This window comes from Hemicordylus capensis, chromosome 10, assembly GCF_027244095.1.
Source record: "Hemicordylus capensis ecotype Gifberg chromosome 10, rHemCap1.1.pri, whole genome shotgun sequence".
Lineage (NCBI taxonomy): Eukaryota > Metazoa > Chordata > Lepidosauria > Squamata > Cordylidae > Hemicordylus > Hemicordylus capensis.
This window is the reverse complement of record NC_069666.1, coordinates 27,871,236-27,885,267: the sequence shown is the minus strand read 5'-3', so window position 1 is coordinate 27,885,267 and position 14,032 is coordinate 27,871,236. Positions and strand designations below refer to the sequence as shown.

The following is a 14,032-nucleotide window of genomic DNA, read 5'->3' as shown; positions in this document are numbered from 1 at the left end:
AGTGTAACCCTGTCCAGCACAGGAAGATCTAACTCATCCCTCAAATTCTGAACTTCTACAATGAACATCTCTGTGTTCATTTTATAAACTCAAGGCTGAAAAGTATTTGGCTGTCTTGAAGCAATGCACACAATACTTTGGAATGCTATACATTAAAGCACTGCTGTGTCTTTGTAGTCACGCTACAAATCTTGCCAAAGTTGTTCTGTTACTTTGGTGATGGTGTTTTCTCTTCTGTCCCACTATGGCTCCTGGCTAAATGGACCTTGCATATTTCTGTAGCAGGGAAAAAGCTGAAACTGGCTCCCAGCAGCCTGACTAATGTTTGCTACAATGAGACCAGCAATATTTATGGAGTAGTACATACCCCCACCACAAATATCAGCGCAATTTGAAATATATAAATGGATTAAATACACATGTGCATGCCTCTTTCCTTACAAAGTCCTGTAATTTTAAGACTCTGCTGGATCAATACTTAAGAGTGCTGCCTTGAGCACCAGTTTGTTCTTTTAAATTGAGGATGTAACTAATTTGCCCCATTAATTTCAATGGGACTATGCGTGAGTAATTTAGTCTGGATGTCAGCCAACGTCTTCAATTTTCACTTGCCTGTATTTATAGGTTATAAGGTCAGGACAAAAGCTGTTGAGAAAGAAATCCATGGATGGAGAGAAGAAAAGTGGTGGATGGTTTAGTGGACTGTGGGGTAAGAAGGAACAGAAGAAAAAAGAAGATGAAGAAGAACTATCAGTTCCTGAAAGTAGGTTTGACCCTAAAAATAACATTGGTACACTTGCTATACATACACTTAAACCAGGCTTCCTTTTGTAGCGAGGTTGCATAACACAGATTTTACAATTTTACAAACAGTGGCTGGCTGCTGCCTCTCCCTTTAATTTGAAAGGGATAGACACTGTGGAAATTACAGTGATGAAATGAAATCACCATCCATCACTAGCAAATTCGAAAGGCCCACTGTATAATGTATCCTTTCTGTTGAATATGTCATCTTCTAGTACAGTGCTTCTCAACGTTTTTGGAGTCATGGACCGGTATATTATTCATGCACAGTTTCCTGGACCAGCCATTAGTAAGGGGGTTGCCCCCCTTGCCTCCACCCCCAGGCACCCCCAAAAAAACAATTGTGGGCAGCTCTCTGGAGCTCATTTCCAGGCAGTCCTCGCTGCTGGATAATGTTCATTTTGAGGAAGTGAAATGAATGTTATCCAGCAGCAAGGGCTGCCCGGAAATGAGCTCTGGAGAGCCCCCAGTGGCCCCCTCCGGCCCAAAATTGGGTTTTTGGGGGTGGGGGGTATTTTCTAGTGATGCCACATGGACCGGTACCCAACGCTTCGCGGACCGGCACTGGTCCACGGACCGGTGGTTGAGAAACACTGTTCTAGTAGGTTTAGTGCTCTCGCACCCCTCTCCCTCCCTCACACACACTCACACACTAGTGAGAGAGAAGACCATTTTGCTCAATACTGAGCAAAAAGATTTTCTTATTCTTGAGATGGGCTAATGACAAGAACTTGAACTATTTGTTTAGCTATTGATGACCTCATGACACCAGAAGAAAAGACGAAGCTCTTCACTGCCATTGGCTATAGTGACAGTTCTCACAATCTGACGTTGCCCAAGAAGGTATTTGCACCTTTTAATGAAAATAGGGATATATTGTATATGTGAGGGAGGGAGAGAAAAAGGAATTGTCTACTGGCATGCATGTCTTTGGGGGTTTTCCCTGCCTTGGATGGAAGTTCACTCCAGATACTTAGCTGGCCTCCCTCTTCAGTGGCTCTTAAAGCAGTCTGAAGCCTGCACACTTCATAGCTGGCAAAGGGCCCCGGGCCCCTGGAATCACTTTTTTCAGACTTAAAATGGGAAGAAGTCCTAGCAGGCATTAGCCTAATGCTACATCCATTTCTAGAGCTTTGAGGTAGGCCTTTGAGGACATGGAAGTGATAGAGAAAACTCAGTGTTAACTCTATGTGGATATTCAGAATATACGGGGGAAGTTGGCTTGTGCATCTGTCTGCCCCACCTTCACATGTTGGATTTTGTGAACGCAGAAGGGCGCGTGCACACACACACACACACACACACACACACACACACACACCCCGTGTCATTTATGTGCATCGGCTGAAGCCACATGATTTGGATACTTCAGTTGTACATGGGTCACACAGTCCTCTTTCTGCTGGGTGCTATGCATGCAAGTGTTGATGCAACTGCAAAATCTAGTGTGCAATCAGCAGATAAAGGCACCATGGCAGGGGTGGGGAGGTTGCACAGTCCTGACCCTCACTTCCTAACCACAAGCATACTGTAAGTACAGTATTGGCACAGGCCTTTAGAGGCTTGCTGTATCTTGACACTTGCCTATTCCAGTGATTGGAAAACAATGGGTATAATTGATATTAAAGGTTTTCTTTGAATACTAGCGTTGTCTTCTTATTGTTCGTCATTACACATATGTTCTGTTTAGATGGCCATTACTAAGTATTGTGCACAGTGGGAGATATGGTTGAGATTCTTAATGCTTTTATTTCCTTCTTAGTACGTTGCCCATGTGGTGTCTCTGAAACTGTTAAGCACTTCCTTTACAATTAAAGAAGACCAAAATGTTCCAGATACGCTGAAAATCCAGATAATTGATTTGAGCACAAAAATATCCCAGAGACCAGGAGCTCAAGCTCTGAAGTAAGCACATAATACGTTTGCTTTGTTCTGTTTCATTCGAGGTGCACAGTGGAAACAGATAAAAGCCCCCACTCAGGATGTTTCATTCTTTTATTTTTGTTTGGTTGAGTGGTGACTTACTGGATAGTGTTCAAGTGGCCATTTAAATTCCTTTAGGTCTGTTATATCTCATTTACAATTCCTGGTGTGAAAAGGGCCCATAACATGCTCAAGCATGCGTGAGTAAGGAATATTAACCACAACTTCTTGTCTCCAGAGAGGCTCATTGGTGAGCTTGAGGCACACACTTGTGTTGGGGACTCAGAAACTTCATGGTTCATTGAACGGCAAAGACACTAGCAAAACAAGGAACTCCATTCATTCATTCAACGTATTTATATACTGCTCCAACTCACATCTCTGGGCAGTTTACAGTAAAAACTCTTAAACTGGACTCTGTGTACACTACAGTTGTGTTGAACCCTAAATCCGTACATAAGAACTGCCCTGCTGGATCAGGCCCAAGGCCTGATCTAGTCCAGCGTCCTGTTTCACACAATGGCCCACCAGATGCCTCTGGGGAGCCCACAGGCAAGAGGTATGTACATGTCCTCTCACCTGCTGTTACTCCCCTGCAACTGGGATTGAGAGGCATCCTGCCTCTGAGGCTGGAGGTGGCCTATAGCCCTCCGACTAGTAGCCCTTTATAGACCTCTCAGTGCAGGAGAGAAGGTGGTGGATTTGACCAAAACATAGTGAATGGGATCCCACCGCATGCTCACAGTTCAGATTTTTTGTATATCTGTGTGGACCCTAACGTAACACCTTAAACTGTTAATAATGCTGTCAGCCTGTGCCCCACATGTAGGCTACAGGGGAGCAGGGCCCTGCCATGTTACTCCACTGGACTGTTGCTCCTTATGGGACCACTGATGTATTGTGCATTGTACATACAATTGAATAGTACCTGCATTTTGAAGTTTTGCTTTCCATTTAATTTACAGGGTCGAAGCCAAGCTTGAGCATTGGTATGTAACAGGTTTGAAACAACAGAACATTGTGCCTTCTCTTGTGGCTTCAATTCGGGACACCAGCTCATCTCTGCTTAAATTAGAGTTTGAGACCAATCCAGAAGACTGCACAGCAGACCAGAGCTTCACTGTTGAGTCACAGCCTGTGGAAATCATATATGATGCAGTGAGTGTTGTTTAATAAGAGATGGTTGTCGATGGTAACTTCCCTCACGCTCTCCTGCTTGTGTATTCTCAGTTCCATAAGAAAAATGACATATCAACAGATTTCCTTTTCAGAAAACAATAAATGCAATGGTGGAATTCTTCCATACAAATAAAGGCATGGACCTTGAGCGCTTAACCACAGCTACGTTATCGAAGATAGAAGAAATTAAAGAGAGGACCGCTACAGGTACTTTAGAAGCATCTATGCTTTTGAAGACACATGGCCCCTAGAAAAATAGCTAGCCTTTTGGAGGCTCTGTGGCTGCTAACATGGAGAACGCTGCTGTTGTGAGGAGCATCTTTCTTTCAGGCCTGCTATGGACACACAACATACCACTTGCTTATGCTATTATTTCCTTGAGCCATCTTGCTCTTCTTTATTATTGGCCAAAAAGTTCCTTTGCTTCAAAACCTATGCTAGCACAAGAGAAATACTTTAAGAAATCAAAGCCAAACGTAACTTTTGTCATGTTTCATATGACATGAAGTTCCTTTATCGGGCAAGGTTGGCGTTCTCACACTTTGCTTGAGTAATGACTTGACTTGCCTGCCTTCTCAGGCAATAGATACAGTAGCATAGGGCTACTCAGCTGTGGCCCTCCAGCTGAATTGGAACGACAGCACCCAGCCCGTGTCCCCTCTAATAGGGATTCCCAGACGTTGTTGACTACAACTCCCAGAATCCCCAAGCAAAAGCCATTGCAGCTGGGGATTCTGGGAGTTGTAGTCAGCAACATCTGGGAATCCCTGTTAGAGGGAACCCTGCTCCCAGCATCCCCGGCCACAGTGCCATTTGTCAGGGATGACAGAGGTTGCAGTGGGGCTGAAGTTGAGTAGCCCTGCATTAGCACTTGATTTAGGGTGCAGTCTGTGGAAGAGGAGTTTCTCTTGAACTTATTGTTGAGCCATGGGCTATATGTTGGTTCCCCGTCTTGGAAAGTATTATTTAGTTAGTTAGTTACATTTTATATCCCGTTCTTCCTCCAAGGAGCCCAGAGCGGTGTACTTCATACTTAGGTTTCTCCTCACAACAACCCTGTGAGGTAGGTTAGGCTGAGAGAGAAGTGACTGGCCCAGAGTCACCCAGCTAGTATCATGGCTGAATGGGGATTTGAACTCGGGTCTCCTGGGTCCTAGTCCAGCACTCTAACCACTACACCACACTGGCTCCTTACATACAAGTATGATCTCCTTACATTCTCTATACAAACCTAGGGCTGTTCTATACTTTTATGGATCATGCCATTGTGCAGGCAGCATGGGGAGAAGAAAAGTCAGCTAACCATCTTCTTCTCGCTTTATTTTCTAGGGCTTGCACATATTATTGAAACCCGAAAAGTCCTCAACCTTAGGATTAATCTGAAACCTTCCTATCTTCTGGTTCCACGGATGGGCTTCCACTATGAAAAGTCAGACCTTCTTATTTTGGATTTTGGTACTTTTCAGGTATGCCGCTGCCTCCTTCCTCAAAAACAAAACAACAACAACAAAACGTTTTCCAACCTTAAAGGGTCTCTTCATTTACATAGTTTTAAAACAGAGTACTGTAATCCATGAAAGTGTAACTTAAAAAGTGCTGTGGTTGCAAGGGGAGGGGGGTGGTTGCTGAAGCCGTGGCCTCAGGGTAGATATAATGTCACTGTCAAGGATGGGCAAGATATTTTGTGACCAAAAGCTGACTAAAAAGACCCAGTGATCAAAGGCTAACTAAAAGCTGCTACTGTTGTTCAAGCTTTCCTAATGCCTATATTTTATTTCCTCTTCTCTTGGCATATACATCCCTTGTGCACATCACCCGTCTCTTTGCTTCTGTCACAGAAGCAGAAAGCAAGAAAGGATAAAAAATTGTAAACTGCAGTTGCTAGTTTAATGTATGCAGAGAGTGTGTGTGATGCCTTTTAGCCCTCTTGAAGCTGGCTCTAACCAATTAATTCCCAAGGTTAAAAATAATTCACTCAAGTATATTTTCATTTCAAATAAAACTTTAGTAGCCACAATTTACATATGTACCATATTAAGAGAGAGTTCACTATGTACCTTATTAAGAGAGAGAAAAACACTGTGTCCCATTGTTACCGTGATGAAATTGACACATATGAAAACAAGTTAATAGGAAACAACATGTAACCGTTGGCATAACCTTTTGAAATACAGAAAAATATATATTTTTAAAGTTCATTATTATTCACTAGTTGAACAGCGTCTATCAAGGCAACCATAATACTTCGAGCACATCCCTGGAAGAGATTATGGACAAAGCGTATGACAAATTTGATGTAGAAATCAAGAACGTGCAACTGCTATTTGGCAGATCAGGTATTAAGGCTCTAACCAAATAAAATATGCACTTTAAAATGTTCTCTATTCCTGGTGGGGGTACAAAGCTGAAAATAACCCTATGAAAATGAAATCCTAAGATAAAGTAATATGACATCTAGCTAAGTGCAGTATCTGAAGGATTGTTGGTTCCCATATGAACTTGCCTCTTCTGAGGTCCTTCTCCAGGTGCCTCCACCTTCAGAGGTGAGGCAGAGAGCAGCCAGAGAGGGGGCCTTTTCATAGGTCAGGTAATCCCTTTTCCAGGAGGTTTTCAGAACTCTCTTGAGATACACATGCCTGGTGCCTTCAGTGTTGTATTACCTGCTTCTGTTTATGTGCATACAGGAGAACCTCCATATTCATGGGGGTTCCGTTCTCCATTGCTACTGTGAATACAGAGGCATTGGGTCAATGGAATCGCGAGGGTTAGGTTCTCGGAGGTCGGGAAAATGCCTTTAAAAGGGGGGAAATGGCCCTAACATTGCTGGTGAAGCGGCCTACCCTGATCCATGGGTAACCCCCTCCCCGCCATAGCAACAAAACTGGCCCAAAATTGTGGATTTTTGCATGTTTTTTTCTTCTTCAAAAGGAGCCATTTTGAGGTTCCCAATCACAAAATGGCAGCTGGGAATGACCTTGAGGTCGCTTCCGGCCACCCCTGTCCCATGGATATGCAAAAACTAACCCCTTAGTTGCCTATTTTTTCTGCGTATCCTGAAGTTGGCTGCCAGTTCCCCAACCATGGATATGTGAAACCACGGATATGGATTCGTGAATACAGAGGTTCTCCTGTGTTAGGAAACACTGTTCTGGGCCTAGGGGCTCCAGGAGAAGGGGGCAAAAGGCCACTTGGTTCCTAAACACCCGTAGAGCCTTGGCACACTTGAAGGTTGCTGTTTGGTTGGTCTGATACAGGCTCAAACCCAGAACAAATGTAGGACTGGGCTGCAATTGGGTGGAAGCAAATAGACAGAGGTGCTTTGGGTTATTGTGCAATAACAGCTCCAAATATGCTTCCTGGGTTCTTTAAAATTGAAAATGTAATACTTTTATAAATGTATATTATACTGTTTTGGTTACCAATGGGACTTCTACCTTCCTAATTGAACTTCAGGAGAAAATTGGAAGAAGGCACGATTTGAGCATCCTTCAGCACTTCATATATTGCAGCCCATGGATATCCATGTACAGCTTGCCAAATCGATGGTGGAGAAAGATATCAGGATGGCGAGGTAATGGATCACAATTCAAATGGCTTTTTGTCACCAATCCAATTAGTCATTGGAGTTTTCTGTTGGACCAGAAGGCAAAACAGGGTCAATATGCATTAGCAGTTCTCTCTGCTTGCTTTGTATGTAATCATGGACACATTTCTATACTATCTCTTAAATATCCTTAGGTTCAAAGTGTCAGGAGAGCTTCCTTTGGTTCATCTGAGAGCTTCTGACCTGAAGATCAAAGGTGTCTTTGAACTCCTTGACAGCATCCCCCTCCCACAAAAGTCAACTGTCTCAGCTTCAAGTGTAAAAGTAAATATGCAAAATGAATCAAACACAGGGTTTGGGAGAGATAAGAACATAAGAAGAGCTTTGTTGGATCAGGCCTCATGCTTATCTAGTCCAGCATCCTGTTTCCCCCAGTGGCTTACCAGATTCCTCTGGGAAGCCCATAGGCAAGAGCTGAGGGTATGCCTTCTCTCCTGCTGTTGCTCCTCTGCAACTGGTATTCAGAGCCATCATACTTCTGAGACTGGAGGTGGCCTATAGCCGTCAAGACTACTAGCCATTGATAGACCTGTCCTCTGTGAATTTGTCTAAGCCCCTTTTAAAGCCATCCAAGCTAGTGACCACATCCCATGGCAAAGAATTCCATAGGTTAATGATGCACTGTGTGAAAAAGTACTCCCTTTTGTCTTAAATTTCCTGGCAATCAGTTTCATGGGATGACCCTCTAATTCTGGTGCTGTGAGAGGGGGAGAAAATTTGCCCACACCAGGCATAACTGTATATTTTGTAGACCTCTATAAAAAGTTTTGAAAATATTGGACAAAGGCAGAACAGGTAGAAAATTCTATGGATATTATCATTTAAGACTGAGAAGCATACACAGTGTCATCTTTTGTGTTGCTGCAGGCAAATGCCAATTGGGGGTATTTTAGAAGAGTTTATAAACTTGAGAAAATGCGTCAATTAAAGCTCACCGTCTTTCTCTTCCAACCTTCTCTAGGCTCCTGCCATTCCTATTATTGCGGATGCAAGGAAAGGATTTCTTAGTGCACCACTACTACTGGAAGGAGTAGAATCTGGTAAATTTTTAAAAAAAGAATCATGCAGGCTCCCTGAGTAAACGTTTCTTGGGTCTATGCGAAGTTCAGCTAAGTACTCCACACAGGCCTCCCGGCATCATGTAGTGGCAGCCGCTACCAACAGGCAGTACTGTTTTTTGCAAATGATTAGTGAGGCTCCTTTAAGCGAAACTGAGCCCTATTGGGCCCCTGAATCTTCCTAAAAGACGTGCATGGTGTATTGGGAAGTATAGCGCGTTCCCCATAGAGCTCTTAAGAGAGGGCTCTTTCTCTGATGCTGGGGTCAAGGACATCTCTATGAGTTATCCCCCTCACATGCTCCAAGGCAAGACAGTTTTGATTAGCTAAGCAGAAATACACGCCTACTCAAGCCTGAGGGGATAGCCCTGCCCCAGTTCTTTCTGTCCTGTGTACCTCCAGGCAGCTCCAAAATCTTCTCCTAAATCTTTCTGAGTATTTTCACACATTTGCTGCATTTTTATGCCTTCAGCTTAATTTTTCTCAGTCCTTCCTTATTGTTGTCCATTTTTTCTACCTTATTAACTTATATTAAGCTAAAATATAAAAACATGAATCTGACTAAAGATTTAAAATAACCATACAAAATACAATATACAAAGAAACAGCAGTAGAGACAATCATATAAAAGCCTGGGTAAAAAGCCAAGATTTAACACACTTTCTAAAAACTGTGATGGAGGAGCAAATAGCCACCAGGAGAGCATTCCAGAGTCTGGGGGCAGCAACAGAGAAGGCCCTGTCCAGAGTGCACGACAGCAGAGCCTCCCTCATTGTTGGCACCCGGAGCAGAGCCCCCTCAGATGATCTCGTCAAGCGGGCAGAAACCTTTGGGAGCAGGCGGTCCCTCAGGTATCCCTGGCCCAAACCGTTAAGGGCTTTAAAGGTCAAAACCAGCACCTTGAATTGGACCAGGAAACAAACTGGTAGCCAGTGCAGCTCTTTCAAAATGGGTGTGATGTGATCCCAAAAGGTAGCTCCAGATAAAATCCTAGCTGCCGTATTTTGCACTAGCTGCAGTTTCTGAATATTCTTCAAGGGCAGCCCCACGTAGAGCGCGTGACAGTAATCAATTCATGATGTGACTAAGGCATGGGTAACTCTGGTCAGATCTGCCTTCTTGAGAAAGGGATGCAGCTGGCGCACTAGCCGAAGCCGTGCAAAGGCACCCCTGGCCACTGCCTCCACCTGAGCTTCCAATAGCAGAGCTGTGTTCAGCAATACCCCCAAGCTGCGTACTTGCTCCTTCAAGAGGAGTGCACCCCATCCAGAACTGGTAGAATCTCCTCATCCTGATTGTCTCTCCTACTGACCAACGTTACCTCCATCTTGTCCGGATTCAGTCTCAGTTTATTAATCCACATCCAACCCATCACAGCCTCCAGCCCCTGATTCAGGACATCCACTGCCTTCATAGGATCAAGTGACAAGGAGAGACAGAGCTGAGTGTCATCCGCATATTGCTGACAACTAAGTCCAAGTCTCCGGATGACCTGTCCCCGCGGTTTAATGTAGATGTTAAACAGCATGGGGGACAAAACCAAACCCTATGGGACCCCACAGGCCAATGGCCACAGGGCCGAGCAGTAGTCCCCCAGCACCACCTTCTTGGACCCTCCCCCCAAGAAAGGACCAGAGCTGCTCCAAAGCAGTACCTCCGATTCCCATACTCGAGAGGCGGTCCAGAAGGATACTGTGGTTGAAGGTATCGAATGCGGCTGAGCGGTCCAGCAGAACATCTGGGAGTGGTGATCGATACCAGCCAGGATCGACTGTTTCTTCCATAGGACAGATTCCAGACCCTCTCCGCTGAGATAAGGGCGGTGCTCTTGGCTCCTGGAACTCTCCTTCTCACTCTGGTGAGGATTTTGGGCCTGATGGTGGCAACACTAGAAGCCGTTCCATGGGCGAGATTCCTTTTGAGAGACCTGCAATAGTTTCTACTACCACATCAGGCATCCATTGCAATGAAATGGTGCGTATTGTTATGATTACCTCCCCAAGTACATCACTCCTTTTGGTGGTGGTTGCTTCCGTGAAACCTGTTACAAGGAAAGCAGTTCTTGGACCCACCAAGGGTGATTGAAACTACAGACGCCATCAACAGGGCCTGGGGAGCACACTGTCAACAGTTATTGGTGCAAGAGACGTGGACACTACAAGAAAAGTCTCACAGTATAAATTGGCTGGAGCTAAGACCCACCCACTTGGCTCTCAGGGCTTTTCATCAGACATTACAGGGGTGTCACGTTCTAGTAAGAATGGACAACACAACAGCAAAAGCCCATGTAAACTGACAAGGGGGCATGAGATCAAGGTCTCTTCACATAGAGGTGGCCTTGTTGATGAACTGGGCGGAGTTACACCTGGGATCACTGATGGTACATCAGAGACCTCAGCCAGCTGGCCAATTGGAAGAGTCAGGAGGATCTGATGCCGGGCGAATGGTCTCTAAACCAAAACGTCTTCCAGCAGATAGTACAAAGGTGGAGAATGCCAATTATGGACCTGTTTGCAACCCCCCAGAACACTCAGTTGCCACGGTTCATGTCCAGATTCCCCTGCAGGGAAGCAGAGGACATAGACACACTATCGGCACAGTAGCCAGCAGGCCTTCTCTACACGTTTCCAGCGACACCTCTGATGGCAAGAGTGCTGAGAAGGGTGTGTCTGCTAAGGCCAAGAGTAATACTAGTGGCCCCCTTCTGGCCCAGGAGGCCATGGTTCACAGAGTTATTACATCTGGCGACCGTGGAGCCGTGGCTGCTTCTGGTGACACTGGATCTTCTGCTTCAGGGCCCAGTGCAACATCCCAACCCGGGCTGGTTGCGGCTTGCCACATGGAAACTGAGAGGCGAATATTGAAACAACAAGGATATTCGGATAAAGTGTTGGATACTATGTTGGCGTCAAGACAGGCATCAACAAACAAGATCTACCAGTGTAGGTGGAGAGCATTTTTAAGATGGGGGGGGGGGGCATGCCGTTCAGTGCCTCAGGGTGCAGCATCCATTCATCATCTCTTGCAGTTTCTCCGGGAGGGGCAGGAAATGGGCCTCAAACCAAACACGCTCAAGAGACAAGCAGCATCACTGGTAGGACTTATCTCTGGCTTATTGGCTAGGTCCATACACTCACACCCCCATCTAAAAAGGTTCCTATGAGGGGCAAAACTGATATCGCCACATACAGAGCACCACTTTTCTTTTTCGGACTTAAGGACATAAGAACAGCCCTGCTGGATCAGGCCCAAGGAGGCCCATCTAGTCCAGCATCCTGTTTCACACAGTGGCCTACCAGATGCCCCTGAGAAGCCCACAGGTAGGAGTTGAGGGCATGCCCTCTCTCCTGCTGTGACTCCCCTGCAACTGGTCCTCAGAGGCATCCTGCCTTTGAGGCTGGAGGTGGCCTGTAGCCCTCTGACTAGTAGCTGTTGATTACATACAGTGTTGAAGACTCTACAGTCACATCCCTTCAAGCCCTTACAGTGCATTCCCATAAGAACCCTAACCTTCAACCTGATGTTCTGAACAGCAATTACTTCAGCGAGAAGAGTGTCAGAACTCCAAGCATTGTCTGTTCACAGGGCATACTGCATATTCCATCAGGAGTCGGTTCGCCTTATTCCGGATCCATTCGTTCACCCCAAAGTAACATCACCATTTCATCAGTCTCCGGATATATTCCTTCCTTTCTTCTGTCCACACCCAAAACATCCGAGGGAAAAACAATGGCACAAGTTGGTCGTTCATCGATGTCTCAAAAAAAAAAAAATAAGACAGTCCGCTTCTTTCAGAAGTAAAGATTCATTGTTTGTATCATTTTTACCTGGCTCCATGGGAAAGGCAGTTCTTCAGCCCTCGCCAGGTGGATTCGGGCCTGCATTGCACTAGCCTGCGAGACTCAGCAGATGCATCCACCCACACGTATACTGGCACACTCCACAAGAGTGGCAGCTATGTCGGTGGCCTTTTTGACGAATGCTCCAATTCATGAGATCTGCAAGGCTGCCATTTGGAAAAATCCTTCGACATCCATGAAGCATTACAAAATGTACACTTCTGCTTCAGCACAGGCAGCATTCGGTAGGGGAGTGCTGCAACAGGTGCTTTCTCAGGAGTAGACGGGGTGCTCCCTCCCCAGGTGACATACAAGCTGTGGTATGTCCCATAGAGATGTCCTTGACCCCAGCATCAGAGAACAGAGTATTGGTTCACTTACCGTGAAGGCTTCTTCTGGATGCTGGACATCTCAGCCCATCTGACTTCGTATTCCCGTCTACTCTTTGGAGACCGTATTTTCTACCGTCCATACCTGACATCAATGGTCTGTGGAAGTTAATTTCATTACTTGTTTTTACAGACTGGCTTGTACTATTAGACACTGTTTTTCACTCACACCTAGTTGAGTGGTTGTTATATGTATTTTTCAGGTTCCATTTCATGTTGTTTATACGTTGACCTTTTCATCTGACATTTTTGTTGTACCTTTTCATAACTTGGCCTGAAAGAACTGGGGGCGGGATTATCCCCCTCAGGCTCGAGTAGGAGTGTATTTTTGTTTAGCTAATCAAAACTGTCCTGCCTTGGAGCACGTGAGGGGAATAACCCATAGAGATGTCCTTGACTCCAGCATCCAGAAGAAGCCCTCACGGTAAGTGAACCAGTGCTCCAGTCTCCTCAAATGGCCCTCCCTGCACAGAGCGGGAAACAGCACTGTGTGGAGATCAGCACAGTAGGAAATGACTTGCACATAGCAGGTTTTTTTTAATCAAAGTGGCCTCCACTTGAAAAATAGTGAAGATCACTGATGTAAGCAGTCAGTCAGATTCGTATAGCAACAAATCGTATGGAACAGCTGTCTGTAGATTGCCAAAGCTATAGTGGTGATGGATGTCAAAATAGTTGTCAGTATGAATTTGCTCCAGTTGGGAGGGCAATACTAGCTGTTCGTAGGATACAGAGTTTTACAAGCTGTCAAGTTGGAAGTGATAGCCAACTGGCAGTGGTAATAGGCTTTATGCCTCATCATTTGCTTCTTCTCCTTAAGCCGTTATCTGCTGGGATGATCACTTATATAATGTTGAGATACAAGCAGTTCTCATGTCCAGGTGATTTAAGTGATTATTACAGTTTTCACATAGCATGTGAACTCAGTTTTACAATAGATGAACTCCCAGTTGCAGAACACAGTCAAGCCCTGAAGTTTTTCCTTTTAAAGGGCCACATCGATCACCCTTGTTTTGGTTAAGTGGGAGTAATAAAAATGGGGGACTAGTCAGAATAAGTGAATGATAATTCTTTTTCCTTGAACATCTTATTCTGACCTTTTGAGAACATACTAAGGAATACAAAACTGTCTAAATTGAGAAAAGGCTTGTTTATAAATCACAAATGGCCACATTGATTTTTATTTATATATTGATGCTCATTAGTCAGTTGCGGTTGATACTAGTGCTATCTGAA

At 45.0% G+C, this 14,032-nt stretch overlaps 1 protein-coding gene across 5 annotated transcripts in view; it reads left to right on the top strand.

Moving 5' to 3' along the window:
- The window catches only part of VPS13C (vacuolar protein sorting 13 homolog C), a 136,403-nt gene that overhangs the window by 27,610 nt on the left and 94,761 nt on the right, over positions 1-14,032 (top strand). For all 5 annotated transcript variants that reach the window (XR_008311401.1, XM_053272123.1, XM_053272121.1 and 2 more), the window contains 10 exons: positions 625-763; positions 1,553-1,647; positions 2,567-2,709; positions 3,693-3,885; positions 3,999-4,113; positions 5,236-5,372; positions 6,119-6,242; positions 7,360-7,477; positions 7,645-7,774; positions 8,472-8,550. Coding sequence is in view for 4 of the 5 variants with exons in the window: in XM_053272123.1 (XP_053128098.1) it covers positions 625-763; positions 1,553-1,647; positions 2,567-2,709; positions 3,693-3,885; positions 3,999-4,113; positions 5,236-5,372; positions 6,119-6,242; positions 7,360-7,477; positions 7,645-7,774; positions 8,472-8,550 (1,273 nt within the window). In the remaining variant the exon portion in view is untranslated. The remainder of the gene's footprint in view (positions 1-624; positions 764-1,552; positions 1,648-2,566; positions 2,710-3,692; positions 3,886-3,998; positions 4,114-5,235; positions 5,373-6,118; positions 6,243-7,359; positions 7,478-7,644; positions 7,775-8,471; positions 8,551-14,032) is intronic.